At 40.3% G+C, this 12,360-nt stretch overlaps 1 protein-coding gene and 1 long non-coding RNA gene across 13 annotated transcripts in view; one reads left to right on the top strand and one right to left on the bottom strand.

Moving 5' to 3' along the window:
- sif (still life) overlaps positions 1-12,360 on the top strand; it is a 101,891-nt gene that overhangs the window by 79,342 nt on the left and 10,189 nt on the right. For 8 of the 12 annotated variants that reach the window (XM_068286599.1, XM_068286601.1, XM_068286600.1 and 5 more), the window contains 9 exons: positions 1,969-2,139; positions 2,949-3,143; positions 3,226-3,334; positions 5,430-5,609; positions 5,676-5,813; positions 10,928-11,085; positions 11,159-11,551; positions 11,628-11,871; positions 12,032-12,296. In XM_068286599.1, the coding sequence (XP_068142700.1) occupies positions 1,969-2,139; positions 2,949-3,143; positions 3,226-3,334; positions 5,430-5,609; positions 5,676-5,813; positions 10,928-11,085; positions 11,159-11,551; positions 11,628-11,871; positions 12,032-12,296 (1,853 nt within the window). The remainder of the gene's footprint in view (positions 1-1,968; positions 2,140-2,948; positions 3,144-3,225; positions 3,335-5,429; positions 5,610-5,675; positions 5,814-10,927; positions 11,086-11,158; positions 11,552-11,627; positions 11,872-12,031; positions 12,297-12,360) is intronic. The other 4 variants (XM_068286602.1, XM_068286597.1, XM_068286592.1 and 1 more) reach the window with 2 other exon arrangements.
- On the bottom strand, positions 10,507-11,041 carry LOC137574331 (uncharacterized). The gene is made up of 3 exons (XR_011031980.1): positions 10,880-11,041; positions 10,726-10,788; positions 10,507-10,665 (listed from the first exon to the last, which is right to left on the bottom strand). It is a non-coding gene; the product is annotated as an uncharacterized lncRNA (long non-coding RNA).

The raw sequence follows: 12,360 nt of genomic DNA, 5'->3' as shown, positions 1-12,360 counted from the left end.
CAGATAGAGGCACTTGAGGGCACAAGCTGGCCAGATTGATTGATTGATTGCCCAACCATTTGAAAAAGATAGAAGAATAACCCTTACCATTCCTGAAGCCATGTGATATATAATCCTTCGATTATGATTAACTATTAATACAATCGTTTTGTTTTGTTGTTTGCTCAGAGGCGTTTGCCTCTTATTCTAGTTATATAAAGTTCTCCCACTCGCTCTCTTTCTCATGCGCTGTCCGCTTTCTGAATTGGGCTCACCTAGACCAGACATAGAAACAACAAAAACAAAAGGTTTTTGAAACTCAATGAAAAAAAAAAAAAGGTTTAGACATTTCAAGCCATGTAAAACTAATTGTGAAAATATTCTCAAGAAGTAAGCGCGACCTTCCTTAGCCATTTCATGGCATAGAAATTATGTTTGTCTGTACTCGGTTGTGTGAATTTAGTGCCTCAAGTCTGTTAACATTTTGGGGGGTTTATTCAAGCTCTTTTTGACCTTTTTTGCAAATTGCACAACACAAAACATACAGAACGAGAACGAGAGGGTGACGAAGTCGGAGAGATAGAGGGAGGAGGAATGAGTTTGGAGTTGGAGATGGAGATGGAGAGAGAGAGAGAAATGTTTGTTTAGGCATTTACAATGCAAATTCATTCAATATTTTGTGTTGCTGTTGTTGTTGCCCCTTTGGGTTTCGGTCTCAGTCAATTTATCAGGCAAAAGCTCCATTTAACACTTTTCTTTTCTTTCGTTCATTTTTTGTCTTTTTTTTGAGAATGAAGCACATGGAATGAGGTCAGAGGGGGTGAAAGAGCTAAACAAATATCAAGGAAGATTTTAGTTCACCTCTACATGAATATGCAAATGCTTCAGGAGGAGCTCCGGGAGGGCTAAAGAAAGAGAGAGAGAGAAAAGCAAGCAAGATGGGTGGGGTAGGGGTAGGGGTATATGGGTGTTGTTAAGTTTAGGTGTATACACATTTCTAGTATGTCAACCATCAAGCGTCAACTGTCAGTGCCAAATGTGCTTGTAACCGCAGACCAAAACAGAGTGAACAAGAGCGAGAGCGAGAGAGTTATGTACACATCGAAAGAAAGAGAGAGTGAGGGCTAGGAATACAGAATGAGCGGGAGAAGGGGTGATGAGAAGGGGTGGTGAGAAGGAAACTTGGACTTACGACAAGGACGTGACAGTCATTTAGAAACCGCAGCGCCTCCTCTTCACTGCTTAAAGTGGCCGCGAGTTCAAAGCTCACACAAATTCACGAACCATGACTCCCCTTCACTCTGATTCGGTCACCCAACCTCAAGCTCAATACTGAAACCCTTAGCAAACCCCCTCGTCACTCACTCGGTCAGTCTCTCCCTCTCTGTCTCTGTCTCCCAAAAACTCGCCATTTCCCATTCCCACGCAATCCCTGTCCCTGTCCTTTACTATAACTATCACTGTCTGTTAGGGTTGTTCAAAATGGCATTTCAAGTTAAAGAATAGCTCAAAATGGATTCAAATCGATTTAGTCTTGGGCCTAAAAGCTAAAATTAACTATTAGTATATATAACTCACTAAAGCATTTCATAAGAAAAACTATTAATAGGCGGGATCTATGAGACAGAGAGGTGGGATGAGAGTAGAGAAGATAAGACTACGATTTGAAACCTAATAGCTTGAAAAATTTCTTGAAAACCTGGATCGTTTTGAATAATCTCTCATTATGGTCAATTCTTTCTCTGTTGTTCATGGCTAACTTCATTTTTTGTTAATTCTACACGTATTCTTTGTCCTCTTCTTTGTTTTTATCTCTGTGTTTGGTTCTCTTGTTTCACTACGATCCTCTTCATCAACAACAACAACAACAACAACAACACCAACAAAACTAACAAACACATAAAAACACAACAATAACCACAATACCCATCACAAACAACAACAACAACAACAACAACAAACAAACCTCATCTCTCTGAACCTGTTAAGGTTACCGGATTTTGTCGTTCACCTCAGGAAACACGGAAATCGAGCCCCACAGGTTCTATAACCTCATCAGTATCAACAACAGCCTTGACACCATCACGCCAATTGACCGATGCCGAGAAATTAAGGAAAGTCGTTATGGAGCTAGTGGATACGGAAAGGACTTATGTAAAGGTAAGTAAAACAGAGAATCGACAACGACAACGAAGAAAACGAAATGAGCCACCAACCAAGCAGCTCTCAAAAACATGGAATCCAAAAATATTCCAATTATAAATGCAAATTTTAAGCCTTTAACTGTCCGAGCCCACAAGCTTTAAGTTAACTTTCTAGGCAAGTTTTTTTTCCATTCTAGCACTGGGCAGAAGGAAGCATACAAATAATTATTATAATTTAGAAATTATGTAAAGCTTGGTGGCCGCGGCTATGGCTGTGTCTGTGTCTGGGTCTTATCTCCGCCACCCGGCTACCCGTATCTCGGCCCGCCCTCACATTGGGTTACCTCCTCTCATACGCCAAGCTCAGTTGCCACGCCCGGAAGTATTGTTCCAAATGAAAGCTCAAGCCTGTGGCTATGCTACAGTTCTTTCCTCCAATTGCGCGTCCGTGCCCTCGTATCTTCGTATTTGTCCGCATTTGCGTCCACGTCCATGTCCTGATACTGCTACTGGTACTGGGTCTGGTCCTGGTCCTGGCCCCCCGCGCCAGTTTGTTTCAGTTGCAAACTAAAAAACCAAATAAAAAAAATAACACACCAAGAACTGAAAAGAAAAAAATATTTGCCTAGTGGGACTTGTGTTCGCTGATTTTTTAATTTAATTTATGCATTTTTTTTCTGTGTTTTTCCTTGTACCCCCTGCGCTCTGTACTCTCTTTATATATTTCTTTCTTAATTTATTGAATCTTTCTTTCTTCTTGCCCTATCTCTCTCTCTCTCTCTGTCTCTCTTTCTTTTTCGTCCTTTGTGTGTGCGTGTCACTTAGCATTTGAACAATCTGCTGGAGCATTATCTGGAGCCGATGAAACGCGAAACATTCCTATCAAATGCCGAGATAAACGCCCTATTCGGCAATATCCATGAGATTGTCACATTCCAGAGGCAATTCTTACAAAATTTGGAAGAGGCATTGGAACTAGAACCGGAATTTAATAAATTCGAACACTGCGGACAATTCAGAGTACGTATTTTATTAATTGATTAATCTTCGATTATAGATATCTTAGATTTAGATTTACATTTAACAACAATTCTTTTTACAGAATGTCCTCTTTGCCATTGGTTCAGCATTCCTTTACTATGTCAACCATTTCAAATTGTATTCCTCGTTTTGTGCCAGTCACAGCAAGGCCCAAAAGGTTCTACATCCAAGTAAGTATCTAAAACTCGTTGATAAGAACGCGAATCCCTTTAAAATGATCATCAAAAAGTATCCTTGAGCAATTAATTCAATGATATTCAGTCTTTGCCAGTTTTTTATTTACTCTGAGACTCTTGGACTCTAAACCAAAGAGTTTTTTTCGATTCAGTAGGCATTATATTCAATGTGCTTCTGTTAGTGCCGATTTGTATGGAATGTTGTATATATATGTCGCATACATATATAACGATTTTTATGTAGATGTGTATGTGTGTGTGTGTGTGTGTGTGTGTAGTGCCAACTATTGCAATCAGCGTCAAGCGTCAAAGTCTATTTGAGTTAAAGTTGAAGAAACTTGTAAAAGTCAAACAAGAGCGAACCCTAACCTTTCATCGCTCTCCCTACAAACACACACACACACACACCCCCTCACACGCATACACAATTGTCAAACTATGCGCTTCAATTGTGAGTTTTGTGTGCGAAACTTTCAAATGATTTGCAATTTAAATGAATAATTACAAGCCACACAAAATCGAGCCAAATAGAGAGCGAAAAGAAAAAGAAGAAGAAGCGAATACAGAATATTTTCATGGCTGTCAAGTATCTTTTGTTAATTAAACTTGTAGAATTATGACACGAAATGGCAAAAATGGTGACGATGTTTCGTTGGGGTGGGGGAGAGTATGAAATATGCGTACGAAAAGCCATGCAAACATTGGAATAGGAAGGGTAAGGAGGACGTATGTGTGTGTGTGTGTGTGTGTTATACCCAAAGCGACAACATGTCATAATTAAATTAGACTTAGCTCTCTAAGCTGGAAAAACACTTGAACAAACAAGTTGAACAACAAAGAGAAAACAGAAAACGCAAGGATGGAACTTGCAAAACGAAGAACGAGAATGTATGTACATATGTATGTATGTATGTAGAAGGCAAACGAAGCAACGAAATGAAACTGCTCTTATGGTTACAACAAAAAGCAAGAGTCATGGGCGTAACTAGAAAGTCGCAAAGTGTAGTGTAGTGTCAAGGGTCAAGTATCATATCCGTTCGTTTACATAACAAAAACTTGAACTAATCAGTGTGCAGTGCAGATTCATTTTGAAGTAATTTTTGAAAATAATCACTCATTAAATTCGAAATAATCAAACATCTGCCATGCACCCCCTTCCCTTTTTGATGTGCCGCCCATGGGCCACGTGCTTATCATGGGTTAAAATTTGTTGGCAACTTTTGATTGATATGCATGAGAAGCGTTGAGGTAGAGCTAAAGTTGTATGCAACATATTTGCAATCAATGAGCTAAAGCTAAGGTTGCCACGACAACAGCAACGAGCTCAGGAAAGGAAATGGTTGGAGGAAGGATGCGAAAGTTAGTTGGGTAAGGTGGGACGCGTCACGTCTTCCTCTTGACAAGGTCTGCGCTTGGCTGTTGCTCATGAAATTTTATGCAGAGAGAGAGCGAATAAAGAAAGAAAGAAAAAAAAATTTAGAATGAAAGAAAAAAAAGAAAAACAAAGTTGAAAAGGATAATTAATTATAGCAAAGAAGTGCACTTAAGTGCCTTCGTTACGTTGGCGAAATTGGGATGGGGGCTGTGGAAGATGGAGAGGAGTGGTAAAGTCACAGTGAGAGGGGCGAAGGGGCGATTAACGAAGGCAAGGCCATTAGATGCAAATCCTTGTACTCCTGATGCTACTCCTGTGTCGTGTCCTGTTCTGTCCTGTCCTGTCGTATACCGTTATGCTGCTCTAGACAGGCTTTGACTGTGTGCCTTTATCAAAAGCATCGTCAACTGACAATAAGTACAAGTTAATGACATTTTGCTTGTTGTAACTGCATATCCTTGTTGCTCCTTTTGCCTGAATCGTCGACTCGTTCCAATTAATTACACCAAAAAAGGCGATAAGGCAACGGAAATGTTAGTAGTAGTAGTAGTAGTAGTCGTAGTAGTGGGAACATTTCAACCATTTTGCAATCGAATCATTTGCCAAATGTCTCAATTTGCAATTGCATTTCCCCCACCCCCCGAAACCTCCTTGCCACACCATGCCACTGTATACTCATTCAAGCGCCTCCTCCTGTTCCTATTCCTATTTTAGATGAAGGCAATCATGCTCTGCAGGAATTCTTGGCCGCACGCAATCCCAAGCAACAGCATAGCAGCACACTGGAATCTTATCTGATCAAGCCTATACAGCGTATCCTCAAATATCCTTTGCTATTGCAACAAATGCGCAATTTAACCGATACTCGAGCCGACGAGCACGTCCATCTATGTGGTAAGTAGGAATGGACATGATGACGTTGCTCCAAAATTTATTACATCACGTTCTCTTCTCCTGCAGAGGCCCTCAAGGGCATGGAAAAGGTGGCCGAGCATATCAATGAAATGCAACGCATTCATGAGGAATATGGCGCCATATTTGATCATCTCTTCAGGCAACATCAAAAGTCATGCAAGCAGCCAATCGATTTGAGTCCAGGTATGTAATAGCAACCATGCACCCATTTGGGGCGTCAACAAACTTCACACTTAATTTGTCAATTCATTCCAAGTTTTATCTCTGAAGAAACCTTTAACAAACTTGATTGATTCTAGAATAATTTTACCGTAAAATTAAGATCTCCTTTGATGCGGTTCTGTTTTTGAAAGGTCCAAGCAAATATTCAGTCAATATTTTGCTTAAAAGTCAAAAAATCTTTTATTTTAGTATTTTTATCCACATCAATTGACATCACAAAATGTAGAACATTTATTTATAGGTAATATTATAAGCTGGGAGTCCTTGACTCATTACAATCCTGGTGAACAAAAAAGAAATAATTTTATTTTAATTAGTTCACTTGTTCATTTTAAAATATATCTAGTTCTAAGAATTTTAGAACTCAAATTCAATTTATAACAAGGTTTAAAGTTAGACATAAGCATATCCTGATCTTTTTTATAATGGCTAAGCAGGTAATTTTTTATCCTGGAGGATCCAAAAAACGATATACTGTCGAAAAATGTATACTTGTTTCATATTTTATCTCATAAATCCGCAAACTCAGACACAAGACAAAAAGAATTGATTTTTTAGGATGTCCTTGACGATTTCTATCGATTGGGATCAAAAACAAGTGGGGTTCACCCAAGGATGCAGGATGTCCGATGTTGTGGAAAGATCCATGTTCTCAGCTATCCAAAGGACATTTCACGGCTTGAAGATATCGAACGATCCGCATAGACAAGGACTTTGACCAGGCCAAAGGATATCCTGCAAGTCCTTAAAATGATCGTGTTATAAGCACTTTTCTAGATTTTGGACTTCTAATTGAACTAAATGGCCAAGAAATGAGAAAGCTAGAAAATCCTTGATATCTCAGCTCCTGGCAGGAGGTTGCGAATGTCCTTTGCACCACACATATTCATTGACGAATGGAGTTTTCGTCTTGATCCTTCAAAGGACTCGCGAGATATTTGCAATTTTTGTTTACGCAGAAGAGTCCTTTTATCTCAGCTTCCTAAAAGACGTTCCAGGATCTGTTAATGCCAGTATAAGCGGATTATCAAGGACTACCACCACAAATCCTGCCACAGGACGAAAGAACATGGCTCCTTAAGATGTCCTTGATGATCTTTACGAATTAGCATTAAAAAAGAGATGCTGTCTTCTAAAGATGAAAGATATGATTTAAAAAGGTCCTTGTTCTCAGCTATTCGAAGGACATTCCAGGACCTGAGAATGTAAATCGATGCACATGGTAAAGGACCTTCCTCACGCCAAAACACATTCCTCTCGTCCTTGAAATGACCGAGCTATGAGCAGTTTTCTGATTTTTGGACTTGTAATTTTTTCCAAGTCCCAAATTGAAGGAAAGGATAAAAAAATCTGAGGAAAACTACAAAATCCTTGATATCTCCGCTCTCCGAAGGACTACAGCCATGTCCTTTGCACCAACTATAGTCCTTGATGATTCGAATCTTTTGACACCAGATTCGGCCCGATCCTTCAAAGGACTCGCAAGATATTTGCCTTTTTTATTCAAACACAAAAGTCCTTTTATCTCAGCTCCCAAAAGGACATTCCAGGATCTGATAGTGTCAGTCGATGCGGATCACCAAGGACTACAATGTGACCAAAGGACATCCTGATCGTCCTTGAAATGGCTGAGTAACAAGGATATTTCTTGTATTTTTGCGATTTTTGGCCATTTTCCTGACTCTCCCCCTTACAAAAATTCAAGCAACATTTTTGGAAGGACATTGAAAATCCTTGAATGCAGATCGATAGTCCTGATCCTGGAGATCCAGAAAAGGTATGTCCTGTCGAAATCGGATGATGTCCTGCGAAAATATAAGCTCGAGAAAATAATCCCTGTTTCGTTTTTTAGCACTAAAATCCACAAATCCTGCCGCAGGACGAAAGGACATGGCTTCTCGAGATGTCCTTGATGATCTTTACGGATTGGCATGAAAAAAAGTTGGGGTCATCTAAGAACGGAGGTCACAAAAATTAACGAAAATGTCCTTGTTCTCAGCTATCCGAAGGACATTCCAGGACCTTGTGATCTCAGTCGATGCGGACGAAAAAGGACGTTAATATGGCCAAAGGACATCCCAGTTAGCCTTAAAATAGCCAAGATATAAGCAGTTTTCTGAATTTTGGACTTGTAGTTTTTAAGTAGAAAATTTATGTTGCATACTTTTGGGGTTAATAATATGAATTTTTTAAAAAGTGTTGCCTACTTATTGGAGGTAAAAAGGAATTTACAAATAATTCGCATGTCCTTGGATGGATCAGGACGAAAGTGGTGTCAAACGAATCCTTTCATCAAGGGCAATAATCTGTCAAAAGGACATCCCGATAATCCTGCGAGGAGCTGAGATATAAAGGATTTTCTGATTTTCCGGTTTTGTTGCATACTTTTAGGCGATTTGGCTTTTTAAGATCCTCAAAAAATTTGTGTTGCATACTTCTAGGCGTTTGAGCTTGTGGGGTATCAAAAATAAAATCTGTTGCATACTTTTAGGCGTTTGGGCTTGTGGGGTAGGAAAATTAATTTTTGTTGCATACTTTTAGGCGTTTGAGCGCGTGGGGTGCTAAAATTAAAATCTGTTGCCTACTTTTAGGCGTTTGGGCTTGTACGATCCGCCACAAGCTCAAACGCCTAAAAGTATGCAGTAAAAATTTATTTTTCGTCCCCACACGCTCAACCGCCTAAAAGTATGCAACAGATTTTAATTTTAGTACCCCACAAGCCCAAACGCCTAAAAGTATGCAGTAAAAATTTATTTTTCTTCCCCACACGCTCAACCGCCTAAAAGTATGCAACACAAATTTTTTTGAGGATCTTAAAAAAAGCCAAAACGCCTAAAAGTATGCAAAAAAACCGGAAAATCAGAAAATCCTTAATATCTCAGCTCCTTGCAGGATTATCGGGATGTCCTTTTGACAAACTATTGTCCTTGTTGAAAGGATTCGTTTGACACCATTTTCGTCCTGATCCATCCAAGGACATGCGAATTATCTGTAAATTCCTTTTTACCCCCAATAAGTAGGCAACACTTTTTTAAAAAATTCATATTATTAACCCCAAAAGTATGCAACATAAATTTTCTACTTAAAAATTACAAGTCCAAAATTCAGAAAACTGCTTATATCTCGGCTATTTTAAGGCTAACTGGGATGTCCTTTGGCCATATTAACGTCCTTCTTCGTCCGCATCGACTGAGATCATAAGGTCCTGGAATGTCCTTCGGATAGCTGAGAACAAGGACATTTTCATTAATTTTTGTGACCTCCGTTCTTAGATGACCCCAACTTTTTTTCATGCCAATCGGTAAAGATCATCAAGGACATCTTAAGGAGCCATGTCCTTTCGTCCTGCGGCAGGATTTGTGGATTTTAGAGCTAAAAAACGAAAGAAGGATTATTTTCTCGAGCTTATAACTTCGCAGGACATTGACCGAATTCGACAGGACATACCTTTTCTGGTTCTCCAGGATCAGGACTATCGAACTGCATTCAAGGATTTTCAATATCCTTCCAAAAATGTTGCTTGAATTTTGGTAAGGGGGAGAGTCAGGAAAATGGCCAAAAATCGCAAAAATACAAGAAATATCCTTGTTACTCAGCCATTTCAAGGACGATCAGGATGTCCTTTGGTCACATTGTAGTCCTTGGTGATCCGCATCGACTGACACTATCAGATCCTGGAATGTCCTTTTGGGAGCTGAGATAAAAGGACTTTTGTGTTTGAATAAAAAAGGCAAATATCTTGCGAGTCCTTTGAAGGATCGGGCCGAATCTGGTGTCAAAAGATTCGAATCATCAAGGACTATAGTTGGTGCAAAGGACATGGCTGTAGTCCTTCGGAGAGCGGAGATATTAAGGATTTTGTAGTTTTCCTCAGATTTTTTTGTCCTTTGCTTCAATTTGGGACTTGGAAAAAATTAGAAGTCCAAAATTCAGAAAACTGCTCATAACTCGGTCATTTTAAGGACGAGAGGAATGTCTTTTGGCGTGAGGAAGCTCCTTTACCATGTGCATCGATTTACATCCTCAGGTCCTGGGATGTCCTTCGGATAGCTGAGAACAAGGACCTTTTCAGAATATTTCATGTCCTTCATCCTTAGATGACCCCAACTTTTTTACATTCGAATACGTAAAGTTCATTAAGGACATCTTAAGGAGCCATGTCATTTCGTACTGCGGCAGGATTTACGGATTTTAGAGCTAAAAAACGAAAAAAGGATTATTTTCTCGAACTTATAACTTCGCAGACCGAATTCGACCGGCCATACCTTTTCTAGTTCTCCAGGATCAGGACTACCGATCTGCATTCAAGAATTTTTAGTATCCTTCCAAAAATTGTGCTCGAATTTTTGTAAGGGAATCAGTCAGAAAAATGGCCAAAGAGACGCGAAAGTCCCACAAAAGTCCTCGTAGCTCGGCCATTTCAATTACGATTAGGGTGTCCTTTTGTCAGGTGGTAGTCCTTGATAATCCGCTTATACTGGCATTAACAGATCCTGGAACGTCTTTTAGGAAGCTGAGATAAAAGGACTCTTCTGCGTAAACAAAAATTGCAAATATCTCGCGAGTCCTTTGAAGGATCAAGTCGAACATGGTGTCCTAAAACTCCATTCGTCAATGAATATGTGCAAAGGACATTCGCAATCTCCTGCCGGGAGCTGAGATATCAAGGATTTTCTAGCTTTCTCATTTCTTGGCCATTTAATTCAATTAGAAGTCCAAAATCTAGAAAAGTGCTTCTAACACGATCATTTTAAGGACTTGCAAGATACCCTTTTGCCTGATGGAAGTCCGCTTCGATCGATATTAGCAGGACCTGGAATGTCCTTTGGGAAATTAAGATATAAGGATTAAGAAGAAGCAAGAAATGACTCACGAGTCCTTTGCAAGATCGGGGCCAGAGTTGTATCAATCGATTCGCGTTTTTAAGGATTATCAGCTGTGTAAAGAACAAAACAAAATTTAGTTATATATGGATGTTTAAAATTCGTGACTGAAAAGATACAATTTAAAGACTACAAACCTCTTACCTCGTCTAGACAATATTTAAAGCGTTCCTTTTTTGGTTTGGTTTTCAGGTGATCTGCTCTACTATGGCGGAGTCGAGTGGTTAAATATCTCCGATTTCTTGGGTAAAATCAAGAAAGGTCTAGAGCTACATGCCATGTGCTTTGTCTTCAAATCAGCTGTGGTCTTTCTCTGCAAAGAGCGTTTGCGTCAAAAGAAGAAACTGATGGTAAATATAATTTTGCCCTACCAATCGTGTGACAATAAGAACTCATTTTCCTGTGCGTGTGTACACTTTGTAGGGCGTCTCAAGCAAAAATGCAACGAACGAAGTGGAAATTATACGCTATCAAGTCTTGATTCCAGTAACTGAAGTCCAGGTGCGAGCCAGTTCGGCCAAGGATATGGATTCGCACTTCTTGTGGGAATTGATACACTTGCGGTCCCAACTGCAACGTCGCTCGGAGAAGGTCTATGTGCTGTCGAATAGCACCGCTGATTTCCGTAATGCTTTCCTCAAGACCATACGTCAGATAATACGTGAGAGTGTGAGGAACATGTCAATTCCCATGAAGAATTTTGGTGGTAGCTCTGGCTCCGTATCGGGTATGTCCTCACAGGGCGGCGGTGGCGGTGGCATGATGCACGGTGGATACGCTGGTAATTCCCAAACCTTGGAGAGACCCAAACAACAGGTAGGACGTGCCGTATTAAGATCTGGAACATAGAAAGTAGGAACTTAAATTGTTTTTACACTTTTATTTTTTGTAGATTACCATTGTGCACGGTTCGCACACTTTGGGTAAACCGAAAAAGAAATCCGGTTCTCAGCGACATTCGGCTGGTAACATTGACTATGATAACCTATCGGGCAGTCAGGAGGGCGATGATCTACCTCCAACTGCTGTTGGTGGCAGCGGCGGTGGAGTAGTGCACTATGCAACGGCCCAACATGGCCAACAGTTGCAGCCCGGTGGTTTCCGTGGTCGCAGCAAGACAGTGGGCGATGTCACAGGTAAGCCTGGAAAGACAACGACAAAAACAACAACTACCCCAATGGGTTTATAGAATAGGCTTTTGTCTCTCCCATTTATTATTGGAAAAAAGCAATCTAATAAAGTGACCCTCTCTCTCTCTCACACATTCATTCCATATCAACCATTTCGTGCATAAAGAAATCACTTACTCTTCCATAGATCCCCAACAACAGCAACAACAACAGCAGCAGCAACAACAGCAACAGGCACCTCAATCACATCCCCATCCACATCCGCGAGAGCCACCACCACCACCCATAAGACAACCTCATTTGCATCATCATAGCAGCGATATTGAGCGCATTGATCCCGGAACCAAATCCGAGGGTGAAGAAGACTCACAGCAGGGCACAATCAGGCCCAAGGCCACCCTGGGTCGTACACCCAATCACCTGACATTGAGGTAAGTAATCCGTAGTTTTGTCCGTGCCACCTTTGTATGCCGATTCCCCGCCAAAAAAACTTAG

Source organism: Drosophila tropicalis, unplaced genomic scaffold (genome assembly GCF_018151085.1).
Source record: "Drosophila tropicalis isolate 14030-0801.00 unplaced genomic scaffold, ASM1815108v1 contig_443, whole genome shotgun sequence".
NCBI classification, from domain to species: domain Eukaryota; kingdom Metazoa; phylum Arthropoda; class Insecta; order Diptera; family Drosophilidae; genus Drosophila; species Drosophila tropicalis.
The sequence above is the reverse complement of the archived record's forward strand: the minus strand, read 5'-3'. Positions and strand labels throughout refer to the sequence as shown.